This window comes from Lepisma saccharinum, chromosome 13, assembly GCF_977018435.1.
Source record: "Lepisma saccharinum chromosome 13, izLepSacc3.1, whole genome shotgun sequence".
Taxonomy (NCBI): Eukaryota; Metazoa; Arthropoda; class Insecta; order Zygentoma; family Lepismatidae; genus Lepisma; species Lepisma saccharinum.
The window spans coordinates 72175490-72191571 of NC_139241.1; the positions used below are offsets into that span (position 1 = coordinate 72175490).

The following is a 16082-nucleotide window of genomic DNA, read 5'->3' on the forward strand; positions in this document are numbered from 1 at the left end:
TTCCTATCTCATCATTCTTACTGCCTGAATGCCTCTCATCTCATCATTTTTACTGCCTGTGTGACTCCCTATCTCATCATTCTGAGTGTCTGTATGTCTCCCTATCTCACCATTCTTCGTGCCTGTGTGCCTCCCTATCACACCATTCTTCCTACCTCTATGCCTCCCTATCATCATTCTAAATGCCTGTTTGCCTCCCTATTTCATCATTCTTACCTGTTTGCCCAGAAATATTTTTTTGAAAAAATGTTATCAAACACGGTTAGATAGGTAACAGTAAAATAAAATATTGGGAATTGTATAAAATTACTTTATTTTTCTCACTGTTTATATTGTAGCAGACTGAACTTCCTAGTTTTAACTTTGGACACGCCACTGGGCATATTGAACTAAATTTTTTCAATGCATCTTGAACTTACAGTCGGGAACACGAAAAGAAGGCGACGGCCAGAATTTGCGATGTTGCCACATCATTTCACAACTTAATTTTGTTCCGAGGTTTATAACAATTCGCGTTTCGTTTTTCACTCTGCGAGTCTTTAGTTCATTATACTACAATGGTATCAACATTTGCTGGAAAGATTAGGCGTGATAACGATCTATTTTTCTGTGAATGGAAAGTTGACGCTTAGAGTAGGCAACGCTGCATTGCGGACGTTGCCGCATCGTGCACAGGAACCACTTTACTTGACCCTCGCTCGCTTGGCCTATTCGGTACGTGGCACCATCGCAATTCTGCAAACACACGCCTCTTTTCTTAGCCGGTGTTATGGAACTTGGTCGCATGTCAAAGCTGATCCCCAACTTTACCCATTGTTGGACGAGTTCAGTAGTAATGGTTCGTATTGTTGCTAGTATCTTCATCAACAACTTTGGTTCCTTATCTTTGGTACACATTGTGAGTTTGCAACACTGTGGTGGGACAACACTCACTTTGGAAACGTGTTGCACTTTGTAACATGGTTTCTCTTTTGTAAGAACTGGATGTGTGAGATCTCAGTCACATTCATACTATACTCTGTCCACCGTGAGAACGAAGTATGTGTAAACAAATGCACATGACTTGCGAGAAATCCTATTGATTGTCCCATCGACAGGAATCCTGCACATTAGAATATAGTGCCTGTGATAAAGTCATATCACTCAATGTATCTACTACATTGAAGTTGTGGAACCTCATATAATAAGCTGTAGAGTTTCGACCAATGTATTCATGCGCGAAGTAACACCAGAACTAACACTATAAGGCACTATTTTCTCACAAGTCACGTGATTGTGTTTACAGGAACTTTGTTCTGGCCTTTTACGGCGTCTTTAGAGCTTTGTTCCTACACTCAGGCCACACTAACCTATGAGATGTGCCAGCCAGCGTCACGTGATTCTAATTTCCCGCCGCGAACGTCCATGTGACCGCCGGAAGCGGCCGAGAACGATGACGTTTCCGAATTGAACCGAAATGTTGTCGGTTGTTCGCCATAGCCAGATGTGGACTCCTCCATCTTCCAGTTGTGGTTTGGACCATCCTGTTCGTCCCTACTGGCTGGGTCATTGTTGACCTTCTGCTCGCCATTGTTGTTAGGATCGCTCCCTATTCGGTGGTTACTCAGAGGCTTCATCTGATATGCCGGCAAGTCGACACCCATTGGTTGGGATAGAGTTCTGTGGACGTTTGAAAACATCATACGGTGAGCCGTGGCAGGGCTGTCGTCCATAGTTGTAGATGAATCTTCCTCTATAATACGGCCCTCTTCATCTAGGAAGAGAAGAACAAATCAGGAACTCATCTGGTTTAGTCACAGCTTAAAATGGTGGAGTAAACCATCTTCCCTTGTACCATTTACCAAAAAAAAAAAAAAAAAAAAAAAAAAAATTCTTAACTCATGATTAAAAGTTTTAGATTTCCAAGTTTAAATCAAAATGATTTCAAATTCACAACAATAAGTTATTTTATTGTCGAATTCACAGAGGACCTCCCTGTGGCATAGTGATACCGTCGTCACCTTGTAATCAAGGGGTTCTGGGTTTGATATTGAGTGGACGACCATATTAATTCGGATACCACTTTAATCTGTAGATCTGGCCCCGATCTGTGCACAAAGTGAACTTAACAAAAATTCTGTCGCAGAAAACTGTTTTATAATTTCAGAACAAAGTATTTTTTAACTCACAATATAAAATTTGATTTTTATTTCTAAATTTACAAAAGTAATTTAGCGGTGGCTCAGTCGGTAACGAGTCTGACTACCATGCTAAAGGTTCCGGGTTCAATCCCCGGCCGGGAACTTTTCTAACGTTGGAAGCGGCCCCGGCGCCCACCCAGCGTCGAATGACATGGGTACCTGGGGGAAACCCTGGCGGGTAAAGGCGGTCAGGGGCGTGATGCTGATCACATCTACCCCCACTCACGACCGGATCAAGAAAGTGTGGGGCGTTACCCCCACACCCTCTATACGCCTTCATGGCGTGGTGCTAAGCACAGGGGAACACTTTACCTTTTACCTTTAATTTAATTTTCAAATGCACAAACAAAATTTAATTTCTAAATTCACAGAAAAATATTATTTAAGTGACAAAAGTAATTTGATTTTTAACTTACTAAAAAGTTGACATTTTAGTGTTCTGTGCAGGGTAAGAGATAAATATTTTACTAGCAAGCTTCTGTGGCAGTGTGGTAAGCAGTGGCGGTAAGCAGGGGGCAAGGGGGGCAGTTGCCCCCCACTTTCGCCACTTTTGCCCCCGCTGTATACTAAACCTTATATAAAAAGAGAAATATACTGTCTTTGCGCCCCCCCCCCGCCGGTTTTGGAACCCAATCGCCGCCACTGGTGGTAAGCATAGATCGGTACGAAGTTAAGGGTTTCAGGTTCTAATCTTGGTTAAAGGAATGTACTCATCGTTACATTTTATGCCATATCTATTTCAACACTCATCATTCATTCTCACCGTTGCAATTAAGCCAAGAGGAAGAAAAGTGGTGTAAAATAACCGAAAGTAGTAAACTTTTCCATTTTGCGTTTCACCCTGACGATGTGGTGACACCACCTATCGTGGATCTCGACTACAGAAGGGTCAATGTTGTCAGAACCTAATAAGAGGCTGTACGAACCCCAGAGTCACCTAGGTAGGAACATCAAGAGGGAGTATCCTGGTTGAGATTGCCCAAGCCGAGAATCGAACCAGAATCTCCCGCTCAGCAGTCGGCCGCTCTCGTGACTTGACCACCTCGTCTCATATTTCATAAGGCATTTTGTATTTTGTTACTTTGTCACTTTTCTTCATCTCCGGGCTAAAATTCAGGATGAGGATAAAAGATGAGCTGTCGAAGTGAATGGTGGGCAGTGATGTGCGTCTACGCGTAAACAACAGAAGTAGATTCTACACGTAGACTATTTTATACACGTAGATTACGTTATCTATGTAAACAACATAGCGAAATGTGGGAACTTAGCAAAGGACGCCGTGGAAAAAAATAAAATTATACTGCGTATCAGTTGCTGATGTGTGAAGAGAACTTTTCATACCATTTCTTCCAACTTCGATCAATTTCTGATCTAGGAAGAAACCTAATATAGGAAATATTTTAGTGTTTTATGGGGAAATGACCACTCTTGCCTCATGACTGCCATCTGTTGTTGTTTTTTGCATACTATTTATCTTCTTCCATAGTTGATGATAGAAGAGAAGAGAAATTTTGTTGTAAATAGGATTCTTTTTATTTCGTTAGGAACCAATATAGTTGCAAATGTCACTTTTCCTTCATGAAACCATTGAAAATTAATTTTAATGCACTTTAGATTGTCTACGTAGTCTATGTAAACTACAACCCAATGTAATCTACGCGTAGATTACGTGTAGACAACGCATGTAAACGTAAACTTATAGTCTACGGCACATCACTGATGGTGGGTCAAACATATTGATGCCTTGCTTGCTTAGTTTTCGAACCTGAGACCTCAGATTTACAACCGCCTTTCGGGTCTGAACTCCTACCACATCTGGGTTCATAAGAGGCCCTTCATTGTTCAGCGCTTTTCGCTGTATAATGAAATACGTGGACAAACACACGGAAACATGTATGAGTTAGTGAAAATTCGATCGTAAGGCCCCTGGGTTCGTAACACGTTGCTCTAACCACTCCGCCACGAAAGCTCGATGCATGAGCATAAATGAACTTACCCATTCTTCTCATCTGGAAGTTCCTTCCGAATATGGCGTTGTATATGTCGTCCGGGTAACCAGCGCCGTTCTTGTTTGTGTTTGTTGAAGACGTTTCCATAACCCTGAAAGATAATAACAATGATAATGTAATATCAACAGTATCATATATTGTTATGCCACCATTGAAACCGCAATTACAATTAAGAATAATGCTAAAATATTTTTCAAAGCAGCTAAAGAGATAGGTTTGGAAGTTAGCAAATAGAAAACAAAATATAGCTATGCTTACAAGCCGAAACCAAGTGTCAGGTAATAATCAAAATCTAATTGTTGATAACAACTCGTTTGAACCAGTTTTCAAATTCAAGTACTTCGGAGTGATACTAACATATAAAAATGATATTAAAGAGGAAATAAAAAGCAGGCTTATTTCAGGAAATGCATGTTACTTTTTCTAAGAAACTAAAAGTTAAAAGATACAAAACAGTATTTTTTCCTGTAATATTGTATGGATGCGAAACTTGGTTCCTTACATTGAAAGAGGAACATAAATTGAGAGTATTTTAAAATAAGATCCTTGGGAAAATATTTGGGCCTAAAAGGGATGAGGAGACAGGTGAGTGGAGAAGGTTGCATAATTTAGAACTGCACAATTTGTATTGTTGTGCAGACATTATTAGAATAATTAAATCAAGAAGACTTAGGTGGGCAGGCCATGTGGCACGAATGGGAGAAGAAAGAAGAATTTACAGGATTCTTGTTGGGAAACCTGATGGTAAGAGACCAGTAGGAAGGCCAAGACTAAGATGGAGAGATAACGTTGAGATGGACCTAAAAGATTGATTGATTTAGTTTATTTTACTTCGCGTTTTGTGCCTCTTGGCAAATTTGCGAAGATGGGGATGAGTGATGAAATGATGAAATTGATGAATAGACATTTACAAACAACCAAGACCGAGCGGGATTCGAACCCGGGACCCTTGGCGTCGCAGCGCGATGTGATAACCACTTTTTTTTTTTTAAAAAAAAAAAAAAAAAAGGAAAGCTCCTAAGCGGAAACTTCCCCCATCACACTTCATTCACTCATATCATTTAATTCACATTTCTATTTCAGGACTTTTCAGGACAGACAATCACAAATACCCATGCCTTACCCGGGACTCGAACCCGGAACCCCTGGCGTTGTAGCGCGCCCTGCTAACTACTCCGCCACGGAGGTCGACACCACTCGGTCACAGGGTCCGGCGGACCTAAAGGAAATCGGTAGGGATGGAAAAGAGTATATAGATCTTGCTCAGGATAGGGACAGGTGGAAGGCCTGTGTTGCTGCAGTCCTGAACCTTCGGGTTTAAGAACGCTAGAGAGTTCGTTAGTTAACTCTGCAAGAAATGTCTCAAAACTTGATGTTATGCCTACTCTGGGGCCTCAAAGCAGACGTTGAATCCAAAACCCAGTAGCACAAACCTTTGAAAACCATTTGGTGGTCTGGACTAAGAGATTTGTTGCATAATTTTTTTACAACGCCTTACAGTAGTCATTATTATTTGCTCTCTCTTACTTTCACACTAACGGTATGGCCATGGAGACGGTAAATAATATCCAACACTGACAAGTATCAAATTGTAGATCTAGCAAATTATTTTTAACAGTAATTAAGTTGTGAGAAATCTTAAAGTGTTCAATTATGACACAGTTTGTTTTGTTGAACATGGGGTGTCTTTATTTCTAAAATACAATAACAATGCGAGCAAAATTACTGGGTGTGCTCGAGCCGCACAGGCACATATAAGTTGGCGCTACTGCCCAAGCTCTTTCTTCTCTGCTTCAGGTGATCATAACACAACGCAAACCCTGTCCAGCCTAACCTAATTATGTAAGCATATAACAGCGCGCAGTGATTTGCCTACACGTGAGTAGGTTAGGTGTGAGTGTGGCCCCAGATAAGGCATAATATCACGTTTTCAGGTATGCCTTGATTGAATCGAGGTTGAGGGATTAATTTGTGGTTGTTCTTTTGTGGTATTTCATCAGGTAATCATTTAGACTTCTATTCGTCATGATGAAGAGGCATTCAAATGAAATTATCCCAAAAAATGTGACTTGAGAACCCTAATGTCTAACACTGTGCAACAGATATTCTATACAGGGTGTTTCCGGGCTGATGATACAAACTTTCAGGGATGATGGAGAAGGGCACATGTATCAATTTGAGATAAGGAACTCTGGTCAGGAAACGACTTAGTCGAAAGTTATAAGCGAAAATCGGTGCATGAAGATGTAATACTTTTATTACCTGCACAAGTTTCACATGCTGTTCCGTGGCCAGCTCGGTCACCTGATCTGGCCCCACTTGATTTTTTCTTGTGGGGTCATCTGAAAAGTATTGTGTACGAGACACCTGTAGTACACTTACGAGGATCTCCTGGCAAGAATTCTCGCTGCCTGTGAAATTGTTCGAACGACCCCGGGGTTGTTCCAACGGGTACGTCAGAACTTTGTGCGACGATGCTATGCCTGCAGGGAAGCCGGGGGACACCACTTTGAACAACTGTTGTGAATGTAGCAGCTTGTGAAACTTGTGCACGTAATGAAAGTATTACATCCTCATACACCGATTTTCGCCTATAACTTTCGACTAAGTCGTTTCGGGACCAAGGTTCCTTATCTCAAATTGATACATGTGCCCTTCTCCATCATCCCTGAAAGTTTGTATCATCAGCCCGGAAGCACCCTGTATACTGATATGATGTTTACGATTAGTGATAGAATATTTTTGACCTAAAAATATGCACTATAATTCGAAAAATATGCCTTTACAACTGAACCGTTTCAAACGTCAATATTTAACACATGCTGACATATTTTCACATACTATTTTTAGTTCACTTCATGAGCCTTGAGTTGCAAGTGTGGTGTTTGCTTATAACTTATATAATTTTAAAAGCTCCACCACATTCTCCTCGTTATTCTAACAAGGAGTTTTTGAGTCATTGTGTTCTTGACGCTCGGCTCTGGACGTCGAGCAGAGTAAATTTGGCAACACTGTTTCCCCTAGCGGAGAACTTTGTAACTAAAGGGGGAAAGCTTCGGCTACGGACGAAGTTTTCTCCCGAGAGAACAGTCGTTGCAGCTGAGGCATTGGTATAGTAAGGAGCTTCCTTCTCCTTCCTTGGTCACGGGCGAGGGTGATCGGATCCGCATCGACATACGAATTTGACTGTGGCATTGGATTGATGTCTGGACATGGAATAACGGGGTATAATAATTTAATTTATTTCAGTTTATGTTAAAGTTAAGTGACCGGTCCTTTTTGTTCAGTAATGATTTTCAGGAATAGTCTTTTTGGAATTATCCATTTTGTGATTTAAAACTTAGTGCATTTATTCCATGCCTGACGTAACACAGTTAAAAATTCGCCACCTTGATTGTTGAGAATTTTGTCGATATAGGATTCCGATCACCTAAACCTTAAACCTGCCTTTGTATTTATTTGACGGGTGTTCATTGTTATAATTTTTAACGACATGTAGGATAAAAGGGAATTATTTATTTTTCCACGTGGGTTTTATTATGTTATACAGACAATTATATATATATATAGGGAGAGATTTTTTGTCAAATTGTTGGGGAGATGTTTCTAATTGTCCGGGTGCCAATTTGTTACAATAAATGGACACTAAAAATGAAGTTTGACGTATGCAATGGTTCTTATTTTTACGTTCATTAGCGTTCCATCTTGCTTTGATATATATATATGTGTTGAGAGCGTTTCAGTTTTCGTGGCTAGACGACCACGAACACGGAAACCAATATTAAATCTAGACGATTAGATAAGCTGGTCGTGGTCGTGGACTTACTGGTATAACAAAACCTATTTCATATTTTTGTTTAGCTTCCAAAATTTATACCATTATACTAAAGGACGCGACCACGTCACACAAGGTACAATTAATACTTTCTGTAAATTTTCAAAGAAGAAATATTGTAAACCAGCACACTCTTGTTCTGAGAAAAGCTTCTTTCTACTTCGGCTGACACAAGAGGAGCATATTTAAGGGGGAGAGGGACAATTGCCCCTAGCTCCTTCTCTCCGAGGCAGCTGGAAGCACTGTTGCCAACTTAGCTCTTTTGAGGCCAGATCTGGCTCCTTTGGTGCACTCGCTTGGCTGTGAACTGTGGCACCCGCCCCACTATGCATCACTAGCCCAGGACATAGACCAACTTTTGCCATGCGTATACATTTTGCACGTGACGTGATATTATTATATTGGCTGCGTCGTCTCACCCCTCCCCCCTTACCTCCCCAGCTACTTTTATATAGCGCCTTGACTGAGGTAAAGATGACAATATTGTTATCCGGTAATCCTTTATTTTCGATTCACACAACCATCGGTCGATTTTTAAGATGGGTGATGCCGTCAGATCTAGAAGGTGAAAACTAAGAGTAGATTGCCATTACTTTAAAGTTACCGGTAATAGCAGCGCCCCCCCCCCCCTGACAACTAAAATTACCATGGGGGCACTTCATCCAGCCTTCGTAAATCTAGCTCCTTGAAAGTCAACTTAGCTCAATTTAAGGTGAAATTTAGCTCTTTTATGCACATCAGGTTTGGCAATACTGCCAGGATGGCTGTAGGAGGCAAGGAGATATGAATTACGCTTATAGGAGAATTATTTTACTCGTTTTTTTGGAGATATCAAACTTCCGATGGCGGAAAAAAATATATGTTCGGATAAAGGATCCATTGAAGATGATATTTGCACTAGAAATAGTCGAAACTCCCATTTGTTTAGCCGTAACTTCAATTTGAAGTTGTCTCTCCGTAAGGAATACATGGGATTCTGTAAATACATATTCACCACATTTTTCAAACATGGTATCTAGCTTAATAATCAACTTTAAAAACCGCTTCCAGTTGCAACATGGGGAGAAATTCATACTCTCAAATTATGCGGGGATTTTCTTTAGTAGCAGTGCCAATTCCGACGATATTTAAATAAATGCATGCCTGGTGCGAAATTGTCCTTCCTCGCCTTAAAGTAAACGATGTCATTCGGCTCAAGTTCTGTAGTGTGGAAAGACAATTTTTTCTCCCAGTAAATTTTTTTTTTTTTTTTTTTTTTTTTTTTTTTTTTTTTTTTTTTTTTTTTTGCGCAATAGTGCACAATGTATGATACACTTTTTTCCCAAAACTTTCATCATTTTCGTTGTCCCACTTCACCACAAGCACCACGTAAGTTATTCATAGTTCTACTCGCAACTTCAATCTGGTCCACTAGTGGCACTCCTGATTGTTCCAAAGCTACTACAGCAGCAGGAAGATATCCACATTTTTTTCACCATTTTCTGGAAATATACTGTAACGTATGACCGTAAAAAATCATCAACTTGAGGGAACATGGGAGTAAGAAGGAATCATCCTCGAAAACGGTTGTATATTCCTTTAAAAAGCGAAAATATGCCGAATATGACCGAAAATCTATCAAAATTTCCTCTATCACGTAGAAATGGCTAAATATGCGAAAACATGCCGTTGAAAACCACCTAAATTTCATTAGTTTCTTCATAATATGAACTTCTATATATTTAGGGAACACATCACCCTTTCAAAAGAAAATATGCTAAGTCTTAAAAATCCTAGCCTGATTAATTATCCCTACCTGTCTCTGTTCTTTCTCCGTGGATACAAGTTGAGATGGACAATCATTTGATGCTTGGCCTCTGCTTCTTCATCGGAGAGTGTCCTGAAACCGCTGTTGGCGTTTTGTAAGTACTTGATCTTGTCGGTCTCCGAACCCAAAAGCTTGTTGCCTGTCCCTGGTCTGAAGATGTTCACATAGTTCGGCTTCTTCTTGCTGCCTGCTGCTACTGGGTTACCCAAGTCGTCGATCATCGGGTAGATGTCCAAGATTACACTCAGCGGTCGCTTCTTCTGGATCTTCTCCTCCTTGCTGCCGAAGGGTCTGTAAATGACCGAGGTGTGGGTGGCTCCTGGTTTGGCTTTGATGTTCTGGGGTGGTACCTTGATGGAGGTCTTTCCAAAGTTGATGGGCGGTTTTGGGAAGTAGATGTCTGGGTTTCGGATCTTGCTGGTCTCCTCGGTGTTATAGAGGTAGTTGTTGGATGCCAGCATGTTGATCTCTGCCGGATCTAGTGGCTTGAAATCGTAGAAAGGGTCTGCAATGTATGCATGTCCGTTCAGGTTGCTGTTGTCGGCGTCCTCGTCGTACTGAGGTCTCATGTAGACGCCGGAGAACTTGATCCCCTTAGGGCCCATGAACATGGGTAGCTTGGGTGGCTCCTTCGTCTTCTCTTTCTCAAGGTACTTGATGATGTCCTGGATACTCTTCACGTCGCTCGGATACCTGTAGTTGTTGATCTGCGGGAAGGGGTTCTTGAAGTTGTACGGCGCCACCTCGGTGGCTTGGCTGTTCCCGGCCTGCCAGTTGTTGCTCGCTCTGAAAGGTCTTGGGTTAGGTCTCAGAGGGATCACCTGCTGGCGTGGGTTCGAGTACCTCATCTGAGGGTACGGTCCAGTTTCCGTGTCCTGGTCCATCGCGGGGTACATCCCCCTTTCGAAGATGTACGGGACGTCCCCTACCCTTTCCTTAGCGGCTGATGATGGGTGTTTTGGCTTGTCCGTCACCATCGGCACCTGAGTCTTGTACTTTTTCGGAAACGGCCTCATCTTCGGCAGAGGCGGGAAGGGGTTCCACAGTTCCTTGGACCCCCTGACGTCACCAGGATGCTTTGCCGGGAACAGCATATCCTGTTGCACGTACGATGGCCATTCTGGTCTCGAATGGTTGGGCAGTCGGCCTCTCACAGCTTGAAAAGTTGGTACGTCCTGTTCGTCTTCAGTAGGGGTTTCGGTGGTTAGGTTAGTTTCTTGTTCTGGTAACTTGTCCACCACGAGATCGTTCTGAGATGACTTGCTCCCGGTCTTGGACTCTTTGCTCAGAAGATGCTCAGCAGCCGACGATGCGCCAGACCCATTCCCAAGGAAGTCATACATGAGCAAGCATACCTGTGAAGACAAGAGAACTCTTCAGCTGACCAGTACAAAATTGTAATTTTCAATATGTAACAAAGGGCACTTTGAGTTCAATACAAAATATAAACTTCTTCATACAATGCATACACATCACAGTTTGTCCCCAATGGAGGTTCAATTCATTCCCTGAAATGGAAAGCGTCTTGAGTGCGTCAGCACTTGGACTATTTGCAGCCATCTTTCTAAAGTGACAACGCTCTTACCAACAATGGAACCTGGTTCCCATTGGCCTTCGAAAAATTGAAAAAGTTAAATAATTATTTTTAAGCTTTGAAGACCTAGGCAACTTAGGCGATTCTATGTCGTTGTTTCTTAAAACTTGAGGCATGACTGAATATTTTATTCTGAGTTATACTGTATCTGGCTTTTGTTTGTTTATAGGGCAATGAACAAAAATGTTCTGATTTGTTGATGAAATTGTTTACGGTGACGTGATGAGCCACAGTTCGATGGTAAGGGTGGAAGAAGAAGGAATTGTACTTAGCATAATCAAAAAGTTTAAAGTAGTGGAAGGTCTCTGAGATATTTAAGGCCACTTTTTGTCCCTTTAGGTTAATCGCAAATGACACATTCAAATGCCCATTCGCTTTCGGAGATTTCATCAATAATCTTCATTAGGTCACAATAATATTATAAGGATGCAGGATAGCTCATCTTTCGTTCAAACAAAAACGTTCCAGTGTACAAGTCTAGAGAGAGAGAGAGAGAATTCAACTAAACTTTCAATTCCAGAATATGACAATTATAATAGGAACATTCTGTTAAGTATTTCTGGAAAACTCTCAATTTCACAATTCTCAGATATGTCGTCATCACTGTAGCCGTTCCACGAACAAAATTACATTTTAAAATCCAATAGTTATATTTATAACTATTACATAGTTATTGTCAGTTCAAATAATCCGTGATAGGGTTTTGACTAGGGATGTTCCGATATTTAAACCGGTAAAGAGTATACTAGAGTTTTACCTTCTAATTAGTTTTATATAGTCTAGTTTTGTAAGATTTATTGAAAATTAGGTTATGATTCATCATTATTGTAGAGTTTTTGTAATAAAATTATTGCAAACTCTCATTCAGAGGATCAACCTAACTCAAAATCGGAAATAAAACAGTACATTGCTGTTGTATTGGAAATTCAAAAATGAGTATTCAAACCTGAAGCAAGTGCTGAGAAAATACTTGGGCATACCTGCTGCATCAGTATTCAGTGATTGAGTGTTCAGTGTTGCTGAACAGATTTGCGATAAGAGAACAAGTAGGTTACTTCCTGAAGTGCTCCCAAGTCTCGTGTTTCTGAAGTTGAATCTGGCAGAACAGGAATTCATTTTGCATTTCAAAGAGCTGCTTGTGTACTAATGTTTAATCTCTTGAGAATCCATGTTCTTCTTAAAGGTTCACATAACATTTTGTAGATGCAAATGTACATTCGCATCTCTTGAGAATATGTATGTATATACATATAATATGTAATAGAAATGTATGTAGCAAATTTATTTTTCTCATGCTGAAAATAACAACCCATTTCTGTTTAATAATCTTATGTATCGGAATCGGTTAAATATCGGCATTAGTATCGGTTCCAAAAATTATCGGTGAGTACATCGGCATCGGTAAATTTTCAGCTTCGTCACATCCCTAGTTTGAACCATGAAAATATGGAAGCAAAAATTTCAATAAGAGCTGATATTGTAACAATTTTACCGGTCCTTGAAAGAATTTTTCACTTTAAGTCGCAGAAATTTCACTGTAATAAGTCAAGTTCTCATCTTCCACAAAATTTCAACATAATGCACAAGAATGATTCGTCAATGCAGAAAATTTCACTTCAACGCACAAAATTTCCCTGCAATGCGCGCAAATGTTTCGTCAATGCAGAAAATTTCACTTCACCGACAAAATTTCCCTGCAATGCTCGCAAATGCTTCGTCAATGCAAAAAATTTCACTTCACCGACAAAATTTCCCTGCAATGCTCGCAAATGTTTCGTCAATGCAGAAAATTTCACTTCACCGACAAAATTTCCCTGCAATGCTCGCAAATGCTTCGTCAATGCAAAAAATTTCACTTTAACGCAAAAAATGTCGCTGTAATGCGCAAAACTTTTTCTTAATACAGACATGCATATTTTACTTCGCCAATTGCATCATATCATCACTCATCCTTATCTTCGAGGTTAGCCAAAAAGTGGCAGAAAAGCGAAGTAAAATAAACCGAGTCAATCAGTCATTTTGTCCTTGATTGTTGAAGCTGCTGTAAAAAAACCACGAACTCGCCAACCATTAAGATTTTAATAATTTTGATTCTTCTCAATTTACATCGCGTTGTTTCTTTAGACTAAACGCGACGATGAGGATGAATGATCAGAAAAGAGAGGTCAAGGCTCAGAATGTAGAAACCGAACTGAAATAAACTTTCAAACGCCACGAAAAAAATATTTTAATAGGGGAAGGCGTTTTTCTGCAATTTGTGACCCACAAATAGGGAATTCAAATTATATTTGCCAACTTCAAATGTAATTCATCCCCCCTTCCAACAAGGGAAGACACTTGCACCCCCTTCCCCCTAATTGCAGATTTACAACTGATTATATGTTAATGGTACTTCTCGGACCTGAGAAACAAAGTAATGAGTTATTTTTTATGATTTCGCAAATGTAAGTTGTGTAGGAAAATAGTACTGGACGTTATTTTTATTGGATAGAGATTTTTTTTAAAATTCTGCCCCCTCCCCCTTAAGTTAAACCCAAAATTCGATTATGACCCGTCAAAGATAGATTCCAAGTTAAACCCATGAACACGCATATGTTTGAACTCATTAAAATAATTTAATGATGCGTGACAGCAAACTTTCTTACAACAGAATATACGAGAATATGCTTGAATGTGTGCTGACAAATATTGCTGACGGTTTCAAGTTTCGATTCCAGTAAGAATACGTCTGGACGGGATTATAAAGAAAGGTCTGTGCCTTATTGATAGGGTCAATTAGGTCTAGTGTGGGCGCGGTATCCCCCCTCTCAATAATTGACACCCTATTCTGAAAATACGCCCGCTGGTAATAAATTCTCAAACTTAAACGTTGTCAACCTAAAAAGGCTGCTGTAGTCTGTGCATTTCCACATTTTTTTTTTCCAACTCCTCGCTTTGTAACCATAGCACAATTAACATGTGCCTCTTTCCACGGCTTCTGCCTCAGGTAACAGCCACTTCGGGAAATTTAGCTCGAGATGCCAAAAAGAGGCATCCTTTTTCGACCTTGTTAGCATCAATTTTTCTTCATCTCCTCTCGAGGACATTGTTCTTGACACACGCAACAGCGCTCAAGAGAAGAATAGGAGCGAAACGTTGTAAGATCTTAAGCCGCCCCCCCCCCGCCCCCACGCAGCCTCTCGCCAGCTAAAAATCGAGATACATTATTGACAAGAATGGGAAAACAAAGGGATTGTTCAAAAGCTGCTGGCAAGAGGTAGGATGGAAGAAGAAATGCCTTGGAATAGGGTGAGAAGATGAAAGTTTAAAAGGTTCTGAAGTGTGGAAGCAAAAATTCCAATAGGAGATGTTGTTGGCAGTGTTGCCGGTCACTGAGAGCAATTTTTCGCTTTAACGCGCAAAAATTTCACTAAGTCAATTTTTCCTGAATGCAGAAAATTTCACTTAAATGCGCAAAATTTCCCTGTGATGCATTAAAACGTTTTCGTCAATGCGGAAAATGTCACCTTAATGCACAAAATTTCCCTGCTGTGAGACATTTCCTTTAACACTACAAAATGTTTCGTAAATGTATACTAAAACCTAGAAATAGTCACGTTTAAATTCGCTTTATACTCAGATAGGCTACTCAGGGCAAGATCTACAATTTGAAATGGAATTCGATCCACTGTGCAAAGTGCTCCCTCCGGGATCGAACCCATAACTACGCCATCGTGTGTGTCTACCAGAAATGGTCAATAAACAAGGTATTTGGTATCAAGAGACAATGAGCCATTAAAAAAAATCCATAGAATCAATTAGAAACAGGCAAAAAAGGGTGAAATAAGAACTAAAGTTAAGAAAAAAAAATATTCACTAAAATACAGCGTGTCCACAAAAACATTCCGTGATTATAAACTACCACAAAATTTTAATTAGGGTGACCAGACATACTCTTTTAGAGGTTCATATACTCTATACTCTTTTCAATTTGCAAATATCCCCAAATATACTCTTTTCCTTGCTATTTAATTTCATTCATTATTTTACGCGTGAAAATGACTTAAAATCCACAGAACGGAAAACGTCAAGATGTCAACATACTGAAGTATTTACTCCTTGACTCAAGAATTTCCTATGAACAATTTCAAGAGTCATTTTCATATTCCATCAAGAAGCAAAACATATTTCAAATTCATTGGAATTTAATGATAATGATTGGGCCTGAGCCGATACTACTTTGAACCGATACACATACTTGAAAATTGCAATAATTAAAATTTGTTCAAAATATTGATCAATATTGGTGTGTAAATATTCTCCTCTAATTATATGCATCAACATACCAAGAAATTTGCTTTAGAATATTCAAGAATTGCATCAGAATATTAAAATAGGTATTATGTAGTCACAATATATAGTTTTCCGTGCAAAATTAGTGTAAAATAAAAAGGAAGTTTTAATTTTGCATAATTTCTAGGATAATTAGACTGTCAAGAAGTTGCGCGGGATTTTTGCGGACCCCGTGAAAGACCGAAAAGAATCAATGATGGGTAAGTGGAGGACAGTGTGCAAAGATTTAGTACAGGCTGGGTCACATTTAAAGTGATTGTGCCACTTGTAAAATTCTTGTTTACTCTGCCTGGTACAAATGTTGGCTCTTCAGTGTTATTAAAAC

General features: G+C 40.0%; 1 protein-coding gene across 1 annotated transcript in view; it reads right to left on the minus strand.

Annotated features, from left to right (window-relative positions):
* Positions 1-296: 296 nt before the first annotated feature.
* The window catches only part of LOC145997411 (uncharacterized), a 28358-nt gene continuing 12572 nt past the window's right edge, over positions 297-16082 (minus strand). Inside the window, exons 3-5 of the mRNA XM_083134429.1 lie at positions 9820-11186; positions 4177-4280; positions 297-1753 (exon numbers count right to left, since the gene is read on the minus strand). Of these exons, the coding sequence (XP_082990555.1) occupies positions 1350-1753; positions 4177-4280; positions 9820-11186 (1875 nt within the window). The 3' untranslated portion in view covers positions 297-1349. The remainder of the gene's footprint in view (positions 1754-4176; positions 4281-9819; positions 11187-16082) is intronic.